The following is a 20,178-nucleotide window of genomic DNA, read 5'->3' on the forward strand; positions in this document are numbered from 1 at the left end:
TTTTAGGGTGAGGGTGAGAGGACAGTTGCCATTTTCCCTGTGAAGGGTCCCTGTCCAGTGTAGCTAGCAGGTGGATGCCATCTTTCCTGTGTTGAGCCCTCCCCCAACACAGCCAAATCTGAATCTGATTGGCCTGGTGAGCTCCACTGGGACCCTGCCCCACCCAACTCCTCTAAGGCCAGAGACATTTTCTCCAGAAGCAGCCAGCCTGGGCTCACATTGCACTCTTTCTTAGAAAACTGTGGAGTCTGGCAGGTCCCAAGCAGGCAGTGACTGGCCTCAGTGTGCTCTGAGACGTTTGCTGAGTCTCTCCAGGCTCAGCACTGGCACCAAAACAGAATTTACATTAACCTGGTAACCACAACTCTTCCCACTCTAGTGATTCCCTGACACCCTGCCTTGCCCAATACCACATGAGGCTCTGTCAGTGGTGGAACCTTAAGGGGGCCGGTAGGTGGCCTCAGGGTGTCCTGGCTTTTTGCAAAGCTACCCCAGGCCTGGTACTGGTGGCAGATGTCCTCAGTTCGCAGCATGGCCTTTCCCATGCACCTCCAGGTTTAGCACAGGCAGCAAACAACTGTAGATCACTTTGTTTATGAGGTGGTAACTCTCCTCCTTCCCCCATTTTACAGATGAAAAACTGAGGTTCACAAAGCTTAAGGCATCTGCTACAGGTAAGTAAATATTAGGTTGGTGCAAAAGTAATTGCAGTTTAAAAGGTTAAAAACAATTGCAAAAACTGCAATTACTTTTGTACCAACCTAGTAGCAGAGCCAGAATCAAAATACAGGTGCATCGGACTCCAAAGCCTACATTCATTTAAATGCAGTTTGGGGCAGGCAGAAGTTTGGTAGAATCTCTTTCCCCTCTCTCTGCTTTCATAAAAAAGTGATGAAAATTATGCATGCTCTGGGAACTTACAGAGAACTAGTAATTCTAGGGGAAGGTACCTATCTCTTCAGCACATGAAACACTCAGCCCTTCCCATGTTCCAAAAACACTTGGTGCTAAGAATACCTCCAGAAAGAGAACATTTCACCTCATATGTGGACAAATGTAGAAAAACATTCTTGGGGTTAGCTTAGGATGTGAGGTTTAATGTCCTTTTCATGGCCATTTTTATAAGTGAAATGAAAGGAGCTACACTTCTTGAAATAACAAAGAGGGAATTTTGTCACCAGGATGTCTTGGAAGCCTCGTGGCTCAGACAGAGCTGAGTGCATCCGCGGTAGTGGTTCCACCTTGTCCTGAGGCGTGATGTTGGCACATGGTTGGCATACCAATGTGACCGGGCTCCACAAACAGCCCGTTGTGCACACAGGCTGTGAAAGCAGACACCTCAGTTAATATTCTGCCGGGCTATTCCTGGGCTCATATTTCCTTTCGAGTGTGAGTGAGTGTGTGTGTGTGTGTGTGTGTGTGTGTGTGTGTGTGTGTTGTAAGACTCAGTTACCCCTAGATGGGCAAACAACCATGAATCACTCCATCAATTCACAAAAGAACATGGAAGAGGAAATTTGCCTGTGACGAATTCACCCCCAAAATCTGCACCCAGCACAGTGCACACATTAGCTTGTGTAAGGCTCAACCTGCGAGCTGGGCCCTCCCCTGCCTTCACCCATTCACAGATGAGGAAAAGGGAGGCTCTGAGAGGTTAAGCTACCTGTGCAGAACCACACAGCGCATCCATGGCCAAAGCTCGCACTCCTCTCCTGCACTATGCTACTTCCTAAAGGCGAGACGAAGGAACAGGAAAGGGAGCAAACACTAACAGGTCCCAACTGATTGCATGTTGTCTGTGCTGGCCACTTTACATATTCAATGATTGCAACAATCCTGCAAGATGGAACTTATTATGCGTGCTTCACAGATGAGACTGAGAATGAGAAATTGCCACAAGATCACCCATGACCTTAGCTTAGCTGTGTGTGACTCAAAATCCTGGAATCTTTGCACCATACCCTCAATACTCACTGACACACTCTGCCCGTCTTCCCCTGAAACCCACCTCCAGTCTCCTCCCACCCTGCTCCTGAAGCATTGACTCCAGGGAGGTTAGAAACAGGGACAGGAGCTAGACTGCCCAACACACAGAGGGAGCTTGCAGGGGGAGTGTTTGTCTCCGTTAGCTGTGGTGAGAAATGATGGATTCCCGGCCACAGCTAAGCATGGTTTTCATTTATGGAGCAGTGCACACACACTGGGTAAAGAAAGGGCTTGGGCTAAGCAAAAAGCATGTATTTGTTGCCTCTGGCCTAGTAATTATCTTCAGTGGTCCCATCTGTAAAGTGTGGTCAACTCAACTATCCCTAAAGGCAATTAACCCTGGAGATGCACAGGTGTGGGGAGAGGTGGTCCCTAGAGAGAGCAGCACAATGAGGCCAAAGCCAAAATCATTCGAGCACCAAGTGGCCAGAGGAAGTTCGCATTAGACTGTGTTATCCCAGACTCAAAGGGTCCGCTGGCCTGCGCGCATCCAAGCCAAAGAAGACGGGAACGGGAGATGGCAGCAAAGTAAGTAAAGGTTTATTTAAGGAGTTGGCTCCAAGCCCAGAGACACAGGTGAGCTCGTGCTCTCAAACACGTAGCTTGCCGATGGCGTGTAGTGGCCGGGTTATTATATAAGGGAAAGACCATTCATCGTGGTTTCTATGGGAGTTGGGGTCATGGTGTCGTGCGGGGCGTCCGGCGGGGTCTCTGGTCCCGCTCCCCACATAACACAGGATATGGTGAGGCCAAAAAGGAACACCCACGGAGCCATAGGTAGGGGAGTCATACCACTATATTCCCGCTGGCGGCATCCACCTCTCTGCAATCCGCTCTTGCTAGCTCAGCCACCATCTTCTTGCTAGCCCTCCATTTTTCTCTCTCTGCTAGCGTAGCCACAGCAGTTATATTAGTGGCCAATGGCTCACTGGTTACAGCTGATGGCCAACTAGCCACAGCTGATGGCCACCCAATCACAGTTGATGGACATTTACTACCTGAGCCAGCACCTGTCTATGTGAGGCTGAGAGCCTGGAAACTACTTTCTGGGGCTCTGCCCCCACACATGGGCTCTACTGATTGGTTGGGGCTAAGGAGCATTTGATCATGGGATCAGGTCCTGGTGTCAGTCGTGGCGTTGTTCTGTCTGGTTTCCAGGGGGCGTGGTCCCTGACGCTGTTCTGCTTTCATGAGTCTGGAGCCGAAACATAACTGAGACCAAGGTGTTATCTTTGTTGGACTAAAGCCTTACTCTAGTTTGAGATTTGGTTATTGTATCTCGGTCATGTTTCATAGACCTGAAGCTTTATTCTTAAGTGAGTTTAACGCTGACCAGAACCTAATGTCCTAAGGGCTTCATGATTAAAAGGAGTGGACACACAGTATATGTACAGGTAGGAGGATCTGGGGGAAAGAATACAAGTGAATTAAAGTTCTATCAGGCTAAACAAAGCTAGCTTGGACTTAAGCAGAACGCATGCTAAACAAATGAAGTTCATGTGCAGTTACAACTGTACAAGCTCATTTTTTACACTCACCTTTCCTACCCCATCCTCCCTCCTCTCTGTTCTAAAAGCTCCGTGAACATTGTATTATAATTTCTGGTCTGTTTATTTTTGCCTACATAGGAACCAATTTGCTTTAATTTTTGTCAGATCACATTATGTAATTCTCAGTTTCAATTCTCTACATCTGTTTAGGGAAGCATCTTAGAATGATGAAACATGTTTCTAAGTAAGTGCTTCAAAAACGAGTCTCAATCTTTTTGCAGGAGGCAAGAGGTCTCAGCCTAGTGTTCTGCTGTGTTCTGTTTTTCTTTGACTCTTGCACAGCAGGCTGCTTTGAGTCATGACTGCCTGGTACATCAGCCAACCATTTATTTGTTAATTCCTTCATTCACTAAAATTTATTATTTAGTTATTTATTTAACAATCACCAAGTCACGGACTGTGTTGGTTGCTTGAAAAACATGGTCATGGATGAGCAAAAAATAGACACTGTCCTTCTTGTGCAATGTAAAGTCTAGTGGAAGAGAAAGAAATTAATCACATGCAAATATATATATATAATTAAAAACCATGATAAGGGCTTAGAAGGAACAGTCCATGAGCTTTAAAAGCAAATAAAAGGACCTGACCTGGTTTAAGAAAGTGATGTTTGAGATGCTACCTAAAGAAGAGCGGGAGTGGGGGCTCCAGGACATAGCCAGATTTGCATTTTGAGAAGATCCCTGGATATAGTGTACAGAACAGGTTGGGAGTGGTGGCAGCTGGAGAAGGTGCACACTCCAGGGAATAAGAGAGGTGATGGGAGGCTATCACAGAACTCCAGGAGAAAGGCAATATTACCTTGGACTAGGGTGGGTTGGCTGCAGGGTGGAGAACAATGAACAGATCCACCAGCTATTACAGCGATATCATTGACTGGAGGGTGAAATAAGGAGGTGCCAAGATCGATTCTTGGCTTTGGATCGAGGGAACTGGATGGATGGTGGTGCCGTTCATTGAACTTACCACCTACTGCACGCCCAGCACAGTACCCAACACCATGAGATCACTGGTCTCAGACTTTCTATTGGGTCCCTACCAGATGAAGGCCAGGTTCCATAATCTCTCATAGAAACACCACTGAAGCCATTAAGACCAATATGGATGCTGTAACCACTCCGCTGCATCCTCTCTGTCCCAGAAAACACCAGGCCCATTCTAGATGCAGTGGTAAATACACAGGCAAGGCTGCTGCACTGGTGTGGAGGTGGACTTTCCCTCCCATGCCAACCTGCAGCCCCACTTTCAGCTATTGCCTCAGACCCTTAGGTTGGGCTGTGGCTTTGCTCTTAGCATCCATTCCACCCCAGTTTGCACCAGTTTCTCATACATTGCCCATAGCCCCCATCTCAGCTGCTCATCTAGTGCCTGCCTCTGATGACTGAATTTCGGCTCTCTCAGTGCTAACCTCTGTGCGCCATGAGGTCAGAATTCTGTTCCCCCTCTAGCACTTTCCACTGTCCCTGCAGGTCAGGCTTCTTTAACTAAAACAACTTAAAAGAGCAATTTAAAACCCTCTGATAAAGAGCATGAGTGCATTCGTTTTTGGTTTTGTTTTCTTTTGTTTGGGGGGGGGGGGGAAACAATAAATATATGAGAAGGTGATAATTACCTACATGATTCAAGATTACCAGAAAGCAAGAATGAGAAGTGTTTACATTCTTCTGTGAAGTCACCACTATAAAGATATGTCGATTTTCTCACAAATATTTGGGGAGGGGGAGGAGAAAATAGAAGAATGCCAAAGCAAGCAAATGGCCTCAAAACAAACAACCCCATCCAAACAACAAAATACAAAGGAAAAAAGCAGAAGGAAAGCATTAAAAAAAAAAAAAAAAAAAAGATTTCCTCAGAGGCCTGCTGGATGCTGCTGCTTCTCTCTTATTCTGAGAAGAGAGTGATGCATTCCAGTCCCAGAATTTCAGGTCCGTGGTGGACACTCACCCTAGCAAGGCCCCTCCACCCTATCTATTCATTCAGTAGATAGTTAATGAGGATCAATTTTGTGGTGGCCACTGTTTGGGTGCTGGAGATGCAGGAGTTAAAAAAAAAAAAAAAAAAGGCAGCATCCCTTAAGAAGCCCATGGCAGGTGGGAAATAACTAAGTTAACAGACAAGTAACCTATGATAGAATGCCAACAGGGAGGAGGAAGATTTAACTAGAAGTCCAAGAAGTTCACAGAAGAAATGAGGCTTGAAGAGGACATGGGACAAGCACAGTCCACCTGTGTGTGATTTTCATGGGATCATGAGCAGGAAAGCGATGCTGAGGACAGGTGGGCTTTCTTGAATCATAAGGAGCCATATTAGAAAACAGAAAAAGAGAGCATCTTTCCCTTCGGCTCCTCTCTGGGTGGTTTCCTGTCATGTCAGAGAATTTGTCATCACAGAGGAATCAAGCTTTCTTAGACTGGAGAGTGAGACAGCTCGCTCATGCATGTTCTTTTAAAAGCATGTTGCAATAAAACCGGTGACCTGGTAAGAGCCCATAATGGGTTGTCTTCTCTTCTTTTGTCCTTTGCTTTCCCTTTGACCTGAAATGGACATACGTGATATATACCACGCAGGCTGATAAATTAGACAGCCACAACTGCTTAGCAGAGCAACTTTGGGGAAAGTAAATATTTTTTGTAATAATCATAAACACACGCTAATCAAGGGACAAAGAAATTGGCAAACTCTTCAAGTTACATTCAAAACCCCATCCCTGGCATTTACTTGAAAATATTAAGTACCTTTAAGGCAAATCACTGAAGTGACTGAGCAATCTTTACTGCAATATTTAATGATGATTTAAATCCAAAACCCTTACGGGGCCATTCCTGGCTGGCGCTGCAAAAGTGTTTTATGTTTCTGGAATTGTGAGTGCTTAATTATGTCTGACAACGTCAGTTGTCAATAAACTGTGCATCCATGTCTGAACTCAATTCATCTCTTCCTCTATCGTTCTGGGCGTCCAGGAATCTATCCAAACAGGCAAATTCTTTCTGTAAAAGTCTAGAATATTTTAGGTTTTGCCGGCCATAGTTTCTCCATCATGACTACTCAACTCTGTCACAGTAGGGTAAAATCAGCCACAGAGAATGGGTAAACAAATGAGCAGGTCTGTGTGCCACCAAATTTTTATTTGTGAACACCAAAATTTGAATTTCATATAATTTTCACAAGTCATGAAATAGTCTTCTGTTGATTTTCTTCAAGTCATTTAAAAAATGTAAAAACCGTTCTTCGATCACAGCCATACAGTCACACAGGCAGTGGAGTGGATTTAGCTTGGCAGCCATGGTCTGTGAATCTGTGATTTTGAGTGAATTAGGCTATTTTGGGGCAGTACAAAAAACATCAACGTTGCCTTTTCATTGTCCTTATAGCTAGGCAGCCAGACAAGATCCTTAAATTGACCTCCCTAAATTGCCCTTAAATTGGTCTCCATTTCTTCTCTCCAAAATGAAGATAATCAGAGGGTCTTGGTGAGGACTGAATGAGGTGATGTATGGAGACAGAAGTTCTGGAAGAATCCAGAATGATTGATATCAGGAGGGATTTGAGTGCTCCATACATGACAGCTCCCATTTCTCCCCCTTTCTAATTGTCTTTCTACCTGTTTGTTTCTCTTCTATTTAATCTTCCCTTGTACAACATTCAGTAGTGAAGCATGAGAATGGATTTGCTCCTGACAGGGGGAAAACCAGCCCCTCTCTTATTGACTTGAACCTTCCCAGCCTGACCCTTATCCTCCTGATGTTGGTGTCTGAGGTGACCCTGGAGGGCCAGGTATCAGCTACTATTAAATATCAGGGAGAGACTAATGAAGCCACAATTGATTCATCAAGCTGGATGCCATCTCCCTGTGAAGGCATCCTATTAGAGATGTGGGGTCTCTTTGAGAGGATTTACAGCAGAAGCAAATGTCAGGGGCAATTATGTGCATCTCAGCCTTCTTAGCAGAACTGCCACCCTCTCCCTCGCCTCCCTCAGGCTCCCTGAGGTCTGCAATGGTCACAGCTACCAATCATAAGAACCACGTATCAGTGCATCCTCCACCAAGCCCAGTGTGTCCTGTAGGCTGGATGGAGATGGGGAGGTATCTCTCCCCATCATGGAAGGACAAATGAACAATGAGGCCCAGAAATCACTAAAAACTGATTGTTTCCAACTGCAAAAATACCCTGAACTAGAATATCACCATTCTGCAATCTCTAATGATCTTAAGCATAAAAAGAAACACCACCACACATGATGCATCTCCTACAGTCACACCCAGACCACCTATAGTTTTGCCAAAGAGATTGACCCTGAGTTCTGGTCCAGCCTCTGAATCTATCTGCCAATTTGTAAGAAATACAGAGAACTGAGGAATATGCACCAATAACTGTATGATGTGTATGCAATCAGCAAAACCCAGACTGTGGGAAACTCTACGGGTCAAATGACTTGAATTCTTCAACAGATAAACTGTAAAGAAAAAAAATGGAGGAAGAACTTACAGATTAAGAGACTAAAGGGCGGCCGGATGGCTCAGTTGGTTAGAGCGCAAGCTCTTAACAACAAGGTTGCCGGTTCGATTCCCACATGGGCCAATGAGCTGCGCCCTCCATAACTAGATTGAAAAAACAATGACTTGACATCCTGGAAAAACACTGTTTCCCAATATTCCCCAATAATAATAATAATAATAGACTTAAAAGAAATCTCATATTTTTTAAATGGACAAGACTAAGCGATATTGTCTCAGACTGCACATTTGGATAATAAAACTTAAAAAAGCAAGAAAGCAGTTACTATAAAAGTCAGGAGATTGGTTACTTGCAGGGAGAGAGGGCGTTGGGTTGGGTACGTAGAGGGGTTTCTGCAATGGGTGGCAAAGTTCTATTTTTTGACCTGGGTGGTGTTTGCCTTATAATAATTCATTAAGCCATACATTTGTTATGTGTGGGTTTTTGTATCTGTGTTTTCTTTTTCAATACAAAAATTTTTGCTATGCTAAGTAAAGGCAGTAAATTTGGGATTTTCACTCATGGTCAATGACAGTATAAACTGATAAAGGTTTTTGTAAGGCAATGTAGCCATACTCATCTATATTTCAAATTAACATTGGTACCATGGGCTTCATGGGGACAGAAGAAAATGAAAGAATGAATGTACTGTGATGGGTAAGTGTGAAGGACGATAGTAACATAAGATAAAGATAAACTCAGGCTGACCAAGCACCCACTAAACGTCAAGGACAGAGCTGTGTGAGGCCCTTTAAACACAGCATCTCCCTGAACCCTTACACATCTCTGTCAGACAATTATCATCATTTCAGATGTGGCAACTAAGGCTCAGAGACATTCAGTAACTTACCCAGTGTCACCTAGCCAATAAGTAAAAGAGCTTTTCACTTCAGAAATTAATACTCCAGAGGAAAGCGAATAAGGAAGCACTAGCCAGGAGAATAAGGAAGCACCCTGCCAATGCATCTGACAACAAAGAAAAATGAAACCCAATGCTTTTATTGAACAAAATGGAATGTTCTTGGTGATATATAAACGCAAGAAGCCCAGAGGCCTTGCATGAGAAATGATCCTTTGTAGAAAGTGCAGTAGTGTAAAAACTCATTAGTATCTTTTTAGTAAAATCATATATATATATATATATATATATATATATATATATATATATATATAAAACTATAGCTGTTACGTATAATAATTAAATGATTCTGCAGTTTTCAAATGCATAAAGTTATGATTGGTCTTATTTCAAATTGGAGAAACTCAAAGTAATTCCACTCAATAAACAATTACGGGGACACCCAGCTGTAGGCACAGGGCACCCACAGCGTGGATGGACCTGCCAGCCTTGCAGCTGCTGAGTACCCTTCCTGATCCCTCCTGAGACAGACCTGCGTCCCAGTAACCTCATAGGGACAGGGAGAGGTTTGGCCCGTGGGTTTCTGGACATTAGCACCAGGCAGAATTCTAGCAGGAGGAGGAACCAGAAGGAGAGAGAAATCACAGACATGGAAGTCAGTCAGGCTGATAGATTCTCAAGGGAAATGCCATTCACCCCAGAGTCCACTCTGAGAATGGAAGGAGCACTAGACTCAGAGTCAGGACACTAACCGGGGTCCTGACTGCCATTTACTGGATGTGTGACCTCAGATCAAGTCATTTAACATTTCTGAAACTCAGTCTTCCCAGGGGTATAAAAGGGTTAATAACACCTGCCCTGCCTACCTCCCAAGGCTGCTGTAGGATCAGATGAGAAAGAAATAAAAGCTGGCATTTCCTGAATGCTTGCCGTGTGCCTGGCAATGGGCCCCCCTGCTTTATATGCTATAGTACCTCTCAAGTCTCCATCAGCCTTCTGGAGTAGCCTCTATTGTTGTCTCTCTTTTATAGGTGAAGAAACTGAGGATTGGAGAGCAAAATAATTTGCCCAAGTTAGAGCAGGCATTTAAATGCAAGTAGATTGAGTCCAGGCTCTGTGCTCTTAACTATGATGCTACACTGCCTTCTGGAGCAAGTCTCTAAAAGGACCCCGTGTCCTTAAAACTGTGCAACAGAAGACCCACAGGAGGTACCAACTGCCACCTATCAGGCAGTGTCTCCAAAGTCTCCACAGCAAAGCAGAAGGGATGCTTCAGGGATACTTTTCAAACAAAGATTGAGGACTATAGGAAGATTCAGGAATATAGATCCTCCAAACTCTCAGGACAGGACAAACTGGGAAATAGCAGAAGGGGTCATTGTATCGTCTCCCCCACCCCAACCCTCCATGGGAAACAGTGAGAGATGCTCTCTGGAGAGGGGAGAGTGCCTGGGAGTTTCCGGGGTTGCACGAGACAGCCCACTTTATGCAGAGGAGACAAGAGGAGACTTCTCAAAGCACAGACTCACAGCCTTTGTCATCCTTCTGGTGATAAGAGACAGTGAGCCCACCAAATGTCCCCACAGAAAGTGGAGCGCATGCAGTACTGTAGTAGAAAGAGCATTAAAATGCAAGTCAGGACTTGGGTTCAAGTACTAAGACCTGGATCCCAAGTCTAGCTCTGACATTAACAAGTTGTATGACCTTGGACAAACCATTCCACTACTGGGACCAGATGAGCTCTAAATTTTGTACCAAACATATGGTTCCTATGGCCCTATCTTCTCTGCCCAGCCTGAGCCATGGGGCACTGGGATGAAGAGAGAGACTCAGCAATTGTGAAGTGCCTATTGTGTGCAATGTACTGCCAGTCTTTTAAAATTAATAATAGCGATAATATAACATATATCAAGAGTTTACTCTGTGCTGGACCCAGTGCTAAAATGCCTCATGTATGTTATGATAGGAAAAGTTATCTAAAACTTGGAAATAAGACAAAATTATTTCTCCATTCCCTTTAAAAGTCATATTAGAGCAATTGTCTAAGAAGAAAGTCACTGTCGCACTCTCTCTCACCAAACAGACATGGGGGAGGGAGTGGATGAGGCAGAGCCATCAAAGAGAAGAAAGATCCATTGGAGACCCAGGAGCTTCAGAGAGGACCCAGGTTCCAAATAAAGAAAAGCACTCACCTTTTTCCCAGGGCTGGGAGCTTTCAGTGCCAAGGGTATAGGCCGACCCAGAGTCTTCTACACATCCAGCAAAAAAAAAAAAAAAAAAAAAAAGCACTGAGATGCACGACAAGTTTTGACGATAGGATGGGGAATTCCATACAGAATGATGGAGGGCAGGCCTTGGGGAGAAATGGGTGAGGTGACAGAAAGGACTAGGATGAAATATTCCTCCTTCTCTTGGCTAACTCCTACTCACTCTTCTGAACTCAACTTAAACATGGCTTCCTCAGGGAGGATTTCAGGACCCTTTGGACCAGGGCAAGTATCCATGCTCCATGTCCCCAAAGCACTCTACCCTTCCCCTTTGGTCACACTTGTCAAACTTGTAATTACCTGTCTAATGTGTGACTTTCCCTCCATGAGGGCAGGGACTGTATCTGTCCATGAGTGCTGGGAATCCAGCAAGAACAACATACCATGTTTCCCCAAAAATAAGACCTAAAAATCAATATAAGCCCCAGTCTTATTTTACTATAAGACCCGGTCTTTAATATAATATAATAAATATATAATATAATATAACACCAGGTCTTATGTTAATTTTTGCTCCAAAAGACGCATTAGAGCTGATCGTACAGCTAGTTCTTATTTTCGGGGAAACACGGTAGTACCTGACATATACAGGTGCTCAATTGGTATTCATTGGATGGATGGGATGGATGGATAATTTGGAAATCCAGATGAGGGCAATATGAAGTAGATGTTACATTTGAGGAAGCAAGCAAGAGTTTGATAGAGAACAGAAGCATACAAAAATAGCAGTATATCATTTTACTGGAATTTCTGGGAATTTGATTTCATTTTACTATGCCAAGCCCATATACGATTTCTGAATGGAAATCAGTACCTACAATAAGGGAATTTTATCGCCACTTAGCTGTCAATGAAAAAATGCATGTGCTGGCTGCTGGCTGACTCAAAGTTTCATGGTTATTTTCAACTCATCATCTATTTTAAAAAATATTAACTTGAATTTTGCCTCCGGCTACCTACAGTTCATCTCTCCTTATGTTATGCCTCAGCATTTTCCCTCTCAAGCATTTCTTTATAACTTAACCTCCAAAATAGTCCCAACTCCAAATATTCTGACCTGCTGTCTGTTTACACCCTCAAAATACCTCAGAAATTGTGTAATTTTTACATTCATATTGCACCTCCAAGATAGTTTCTCACACCGGAAAGAGGCACAAAAATCCTAGTCAACCTATGTGTCTTGATTTGAGATTCAGAAAATGTGTTCTTACTCATTATTACCACATCTTTACCCTTTGTTCTCAGTTATCAAGTCATATTTTTAAGCTCATAAAATTCCATATCTCACATATGGAGCAAACATTGAACTAGATGCTGGACATACAAAGATGAATAAAATACTAGCAGGAGAGAACTATATTAACAAATACTGCAAAGAATGGCAGGCAGAGGGCATGGGGAGACTGCTTTCCCAGGGGAATTAGTGTTAACTTCTCTTATGGACAATGTGACTCATATAACATTTGTTGTCCTTTTTTCAATAGAAGCAATCAAAATCATAGTGTTGCAACTAAAATAATAATAGGTATTATTGTTTACTCGTTAGGTTAGAAACAATATCTAGTGGGGCTATTTTGTCACTGCTTAGCTGTCAAAGACAAAGAAGGGAAGGGGAACTCTCACTCGCTGTTAGTGGAATGTCATTGTCATGGCCTTTTTGGAGAACAATTTTTATCAAATTTTTAAATAAAAATGTTTAATGTGTTTATCCAGCAATTCTACTTCCAGGTATCTCTCCTGGAGAAATACACATGTGTACAAAGAGACCTGTATAAGAAAGTTAATGGCAGCATTGTTTGTAATAGTAAAAGACCACCATAAATTAAAAAAAAAAAATGAAATAAAATCTGAAGACTCAGCATATATATACATACAGAGGGTGCCAAAAAAAAAGCATACACATCTTAAGAAAGGAAAAATCTGTGTTAAAATTGTAATACTCAGTATACACCAATAACAAAAGATGAATACAAGTCACGTTGGACTTCTGCAATTACAAGAGGTGCTCAAGGTGGTTACCATTAGCGTAATTTTAATACAGTTTTTTCCTTTCTTAAAATGTGTATACATTTTTTTTGGTACCCTCTGTATGTGTGTGGGGAGAGAGAGAGAGAAAGAGAGAGAGAGACTAGAGGTGGCTGACTGGCTTCAGAATCCATTTGGTGGTGGCTCAACTATTCTCCATCTCTCCTCAGTGTTTTTGTGATTCTCTTCGCCTGTGTCTCATGGCTACAAAATGGCTGCTGCACCTCAAGTCCCACATCCTCACACAATATGAAACCACCCAAATGTCTTCAGCCAGAGACACTATGCAATAGTTACAAAGAATGAGGTAAATCCATATGTACTGCCATATCTGCTGGATAACTGAAAATACTGAGTTGGAGAATATTATAATTTCAACCCATTACTGTCAAATAATAATAATTTTTTTTAATGCTTGCATGTCCCTGTGGTAAGTAAGCATTGCTGGTTTTTCGCAACAGTCATTTCCTACTCCCACTTCCTCCTTGCAAACAGAATGCCCAGAGTTTTTTCAAGCCACAGCACACAGATAGTTTTTTCAAGCAATAGCACACAGATAGCTATGTGCTCGGGGGCAGCAGGCCCCACTGCCAGCCCCTGGGATGAGGCATAATTTGTTTTATGGAAAATCGGTCCTCTTTGCCAATGATTGGTCTGGAGGTGGTGCCTGTGACCCTGTTCTGCCAAGGAAACTTGAGGGAAAGTCTGCAGGGAGACTTCTAGGACACATTTCTCCTTTGATCAAAATGAAAAACCTTGCCAGGAAAGAAGCTGTTTTCTCCCTATCCCCTTCCTTCTGGCTTGGAATGCTCTCATACTGCGTGAGAATGTGGGCCTTGAGGTGCAGCCATATATACAGAGGGTGCCAAAAAAAAAGGTATATGTATTTTAAGAAAGAAAAAAGCTGTATTAAAACTACGTTGATCGTAACCACTTAGAGCACCTCTTGTAATTGCAGAAGTCAAACATGACTTGTATTCATCTTTTGTTATCAGTATATATTATTACAATTTTAATCGTTTTTTCCTTTTGTAAAACTTGTATACATTTTATTGGCCCCTCTGTATATGTGTGTGTGTGTGTGTGTGTGTGTGTGTGTGTGTGTGTATATATATATATATATGCTGAGTCTTCAGATTTTATATTTTTTAATTAAATGTATTGGGGTGACATTGGTTAATAAAATTATATAGGTTTCAAGTGTATAGTTCTATAATACATCATCTGTATATTGCATTGTCTGTTTGGAAGGAGATTTGACCTCTAAACTACTTAAATAATAAATGCCCTTATGAGTTAAGCCACTATTTGTCAGGTTCTCTTTCTTGCAGCTGAACACATAATTGACTCAACAACAACAAAATCTACTAGCAAGATACATATCAAAGTGTTAATAGAGGTTCCCTTGGATAGGAAAAGAGGACTTTCACTTTAAAAAAAAAAAATTTTTTTCCAAAAAATATATGAGGTTTCCTTAGGCCAAAAATTGGGGGGGAAATATAGCTCAACTTTATTAACTGTGTATGGCCTGTATATTTGGGTTCTAATTTCCACCCCCCTTTTCCCAGGCCCTGGTTCATGTATATTTTCTCTTTACTGTGTATTTGGAAAGCCACTTCAAATCTTCTGGAAAGACTGTATAAATAAGCAAATGCAATAAAGGGTGTACACACACACACACACACACACACACGTATATATAAGTCCATCTCAGTCTTGCTAGATGCACAGTTTGAAAGGCACAAAAAGAAAAGGCAAGAAGGAAGCATCAGCAAAAACAAAGGCCTGGGGGAGAAAAATAGCTCGTTTATTCAGGGAAATTTCAAATAGCTCAAGATTTCTGAAGCACAAGGTGAGTGAGAAAGCTAAGAGACAGGAAGAGGCAGAAATAATGGGCCTCTCTGCCAAGTGAAGGAGCCCGAATATCATCTTGTTCCTGACTGTGGTTATGATGATGACAATGACAGCTGCTACCATTCACTGAGAGCTTGCTCTGGGCCAGGTGATGACCTTCTGAACCTAGTAACTAGTCCTACAAGGCAGGTCTATTTTTATGCCCTTTCCATAGATGCAGAAACTAAAGAGTTTTGGAGAGATGAGGTGCTAGAGGATTTTAAGCAAGGGTAGCATGTTGAGATTTGTATTTTTAAAACACATCCCTATATATGCTCAAATATTTACAGATGAAATGATACCTCTTGGCTTGGCTTCAAAATAACCCGAGTTTGTGGGTGGGGATATAAAGATTCCCGGAGCTGATCATTACGAAGCTGGGTGATGCATCCAAGGGTATTTATTATACTAGTCTCTCTTCTTTTGTATGTTCGAAGCTTTCCGTGATAAACGTTTTAAAAAAAAAAAAAATCTCTGGCAGCGATGCGGAGATCCGGTGGAAAATGTGAAGTAGGAGGTAGTGAGAGCAGTTAGGGGATTAACAGGTGAGAGCTGGTTAGAGCTCGGGAAGTAGCAAAATAGGGAAAAAATGGATTTTTTGAAAGTAAAAACTGCTTGGTAACTAGTCTTTGTAGTGGAGGTAGAAGGAGTAGAGAAAAATCTCAGGTTTCAAGTCAGTCTTAGGTACCTAGATGAAGTCACTAGGTAAATGGAGAAGCTGTTAACGTCACAGGGAATGCAAAAACAAGTTTGGGAAAGTGGAGGGAAGAGTGTGGGAAGGTGTTCACTTGTGGATGTTATGTTTGGTGTGGCAGGTTGGGCCTCTAAGTCATGGTCCTTTCATAGACAACCCTTTAGTATATCCTCAATATAAACATATTTGTGTATAAATTATCTGCATGGCCTATAGTGTAAGAACATTATGAAACCAAATTACTTTTGCACAGCACAGTTCTATTTCCTTCCTGTAATCTAATCGGCTGTACTGTTAGAGTATGCACATCCTACTTCGGGGACCACTCATCTATGTAAAGATGGTGACTTTACGATTAGGGTGTTTAATCTCTCTGAATCTCAATTTACATATATATATGTATAATGTATATGTGTATATGTATATGCATATATATATGAAAGTAATTATGTATATATATATATGAAAGTAATTATATATAGAGATATGTATCTTATTACTTTCCTTACAGAGGAACAATGAGAATTTCCAGAGATGATACATAGATCCTGATGTCAGTATCATGGGCTCAGAAATGCTGTCTTCCCACCCAACATTCTCCCTTCTCCCCACACCTCTTGGCCCAGCCTGTTCCTCCACATTAGAGTTACAGAATAGACGCTTTTTGTTTCTTGTGTGATGAATTTGGAGATGGATAGAAGTGGGATCCCAAGTAGCTTAAGAGCTGACTGCAGGTGTGAACAAGCCCTTCATTTCATGGGCATTTGCCTGCTTCCATCCCATCCCCAAGCTAAAGGGTAAAAATGCTGGTCACAAACCCTGCAGCTGGTCACTTCATCCTGTGCAGGCTTAGAGAAGGTTACATACCCTCACCAGAAACACACTCGCACAAAGGCAAGAGACTTCTCACCTCTCATTTGTTCAAATAGAAGAAAGTTCGGTTTATAAAGACTAGTAATTCTTTAGTTCAATATTAGCAGGGATGGGAGAGATGAGTGCAATACACCAAAGACTTCAACTTGTCAATTCATCACTCCCGAGGAAACCTGAGTATACCCTGTGCGGCTCTGGATGGCAAAACATCACCTCACAGCTCAAGATGATTCCCGCCCCTCACTCAAAAAAACTCCAGAGATAGGAGCCACATTCATTCTATCTTAACAACTGCCAGTAGAATTGTGTAAATAAGTTCGTGATTGAGGCTCTTAGCTCCCTAGTTAGCTTGGTGCTGGTTACAAGCAATGAGACCGACTCAAATTCCCAACTTCCAGAAGGGAAAAAAAAAAAAAAAAAACACTAAAAGACAAGACACAGGATCAGTAGCATGTCTGTAAAAACAAATAGTTCACACATCTATATTGGAGAATAGAATTGGAAACTCCTTATACCCTGCCCCTACTGGAGTATAAAAATGACCCAAAGATGTTAACAAAGTAAAAACTTAAACTCTGCTTCTGTAATTGTCTCTAAAATGACCAATTCCTGTAAATCTTTCACACTGAAAACCATATGCAAAACGAGCACATATAAGGCTTGGTGTCCATTACTGAAACAATGGTTTAGCTGAAGCTCGACGCGTGACAGTCGTAAAAAGCTACCAACAGCCTTGTCTTCTACTCACATAATCCAATGCTGCCCTCTAGTAACTCAAGAGAGAAATAACACGAACAAGCCAAAGGATTCAGGAATCCGAAGTGTTTAGCGTTAATATTTACCATGGAAGAAGCTGCTATAAAAGGAGGGATGGGGAAGAGGGTCTCTACAACTGTACAGCAATAGCCCATCTTAATAGAAAATGTTCTTTCAGAAAGACGCTGAGATATGTTAACACAATCCACATGTATGGGGCTGCTCTAGGTCATCACTAGACGACCTAGAAGGGCCTTGACGACACTGAAGATACCCTCCAGTGACCTGTTTCAATACAGTTAAGTGGGACCTATTACTTCTCTGGGCAGAGCCAGGGCCATTTTTTGTCACTGGAAAAACTTCCTCCTCTAACCTGACTTTTCAATGTTTTAGCACGGAAGTGGGGTGAAAGCTCTTAACCCTACTTGATGTTTCTCGTATGTAATACTTCTTAAATACATGGTATAGTGTCAGTTTTTCTAAGAAATGTAGGGACTAGTCTAAAGCGAGGCTTCACCACAATTAAAGAACTATTGTCAACCTTGGAACTTAAACATTTTAAGTTGGGGTAGTATTTCCAGGAAGGGTAGTGGCTAATATAATTAGTGGGACAAGTGTAACAGGTTTTCACGTGCCCCCTCCCCTACAAATAAGTGACAACCATCTGAAGTACTAAGCCCAGAAAAGTCTTTTCATTTCCATAATCACTCGTCCAGGAAAAGCTGAAGTCCCTTCATTCTATGAGATCTCATTGCTCTCATATTAAGCTGATCAGAGCCTCAGTTAGCTGATACCCTGAAACATGATCTATGCTGGGAAAGGGGGAAATATTAATCAGGGGTAACTGTGAAATATGAGGATATCTGCCTACATAATTTCTGGCCACAGACAGGTATTTCCAATCTCTCATGTTTAGTCTTAAATGCATCCAAGATAGTGTGTTTTTGTGTAGGTGGGAAGGGAAGAACCACACACACTTATTTTTAAACAAAAGATGCTCTGTGTTTATTAAGACATTTCTGTTAACTTAGATAAGCACAGCTGACTCAGAAAATCATTATTCATATATTAGCACACATTCAGGAAGGCTTCTGAGAAGATGTATCAGGATGGGCTTCTCTCATGACACAACTGCATCTGCGGGAAGAACAGAAGAAATTATACTCCCGACTTATAAATACAGATCATCAACAAACAACATGTACGGGCAACGTAATTTTGGGCGGCAGGAGGCTGGCCTGCTTTCCCCTCCTGGCTGATGTTCTGTTCAACATTCCTTTACCTTCAAAAATTATTTTCCCTATTTAGATCTATATACACTCCCAGAGTCTCTTCAACATTTATGAATCTCCGTGAACACCAAATTAGTCAATTGTGATGAACAGGCCAACTGCAAAACTCAACCTCAGAACCACGACATCTCAGGTCAAAGATCAAGCCACATGAGAGGATGCATGTGCTATTGTTTTAAATTCTGGACGGCCAAACTAATGACTAGCTATTAACTAATTCTGTGACAAGCCACTATTAACTAGCTACAGGGCAAGCCACTTATAATCTCTCAAGAAACATATACAAAATAAGAGGGTTTGAGCTCATGGAAGTTTTACACTGAACCTGGAGATACTTTATCTCTCGCTGTTAAGTCTATTCTCCTTTGTGGATTAAATGTTCAGTAATTACAATTTTAATGACCATTATTGAACACAGTATTAGAGAGCTGACCTCAGAAGAAAAAAGCCGGATTGTTGTGATTTGGGACAAGAAATTCTCAAGGAAGATTCAAATCCAACCAGGCTCTTCCTGACCTACTTCCATCCCACTCCCCTAACTGAACACATAGCAACCCACGGGCAAAGAAACAAAGATCCGCTAAGGTGGTCCCTCTGCCACTGACAAGCAATGGGTGTAACCTGAAAACCTAAAAAGCAATTTAAAAGGATTTTCTTACTTCAAATAATCTCTTTAGAAGTCTGAGTAATGGTGCAACCTGCAAAAGCAAAACACAAATCATCTATAAACAACTTTGCAATTACCCAGAGTTAACTGTCAATCAGATCACAGAATGGCATTAGGAATATTTTAGGAGGGAAAATGTAATCACAGTCTTTCTCCCAGGCAGCTAGGTTAAAGCTCCTTAATCTGACATTCTGAAGGATCCTAATGCTAGTATCTCAGATTTTAGATAAAAGCATTACGCTTGCCCCAAAGCATCACACTGGGGTCTCTAAAATATCTGATCAGCCATACCCAATAGAAATGTCAGTCCAACCCACTTGCTAGAACAGTCTCACTCGAGAGCCTGGTGCAGACCCTAATGGCCTATGGGGCCTACTTAAAGAAAAGAAAAATTCAGTTATAATAAACCAAAGCCTTGGAAGAGAATTTCCAAGTGCAATAAGACTCTGCATTTGTTTATAAAATCCAAACTAAAAGAATCACTCCAAAAATGATCTGAAATGAGAATGATGGAGTATATATCAATTTTCCAGGTATAACCCATTTTCCTTCCAAAGTAAGGAGAACTTGAAACCATATTGTTTGCTATATTCTCTTTTCACTACTATAGTCTCAAAATCAATTCACATGCCTCCTTTTCTTCACCCCAAATTTCATTTTACTTTGAAAGCAGGGCTTCATGAAGCATACAAACATGAACACAGGCTTCTATGCAGCATTCACTCCCAACACCAGGGAGCAAGGAAAGGGGGCTGTGGTTTACAGCCCAGGTTCCCAGCTCTTCAGTTCTCCCTGAAGAGCCACTTGTCACCCGTATCTTCTA

General features: G+C 42.0%; 1 protein-coding gene across 1 annotated transcript in view; it reads right to left on the minus strand.

The window, feature by feature from the left end:
* Nucleotides 1-18,373: 18,373 nt before the first annotated feature.
* Nucleotides 18,374-20,178, minus strand: part of UTP18 (UTP18 small subunit processome component) — a 31,515-nt gene continuing 29,710 nt past the window's right edge. The window contains exons 13-14 of the mRNA XM_019731015.3: nt 19,348-19,386; nt 18,374-18,533 (exon numbers count right to left, since the gene is read on the minus strand). Of these exons, the coding sequence (XP_019586574.3) occupies nt 19,362-19,386 (25 nt within the window). The 3' untranslated portion in view covers nt 18,374-18,533; nt 19,348-19,361. The remainder of the gene's footprint in view (nt 18,534-19,347; nt 19,387-20,178) is intronic.

Source organism: Rhinolophus sinicus, chromosome 12 (assembly GCF_057876585.1).
Source record: "Rhinolophus sinicus isolate RSI-liver-muscle chromosome 12, RSI-T2T, whole genome shotgun sequence".
NCBI classification, from domain to species: domain Eukaryota; kingdom Metazoa; phylum Chordata; class Mammalia; order Chiroptera; family Rhinolophidae; genus Rhinolophus; species Rhinolophus sinicus.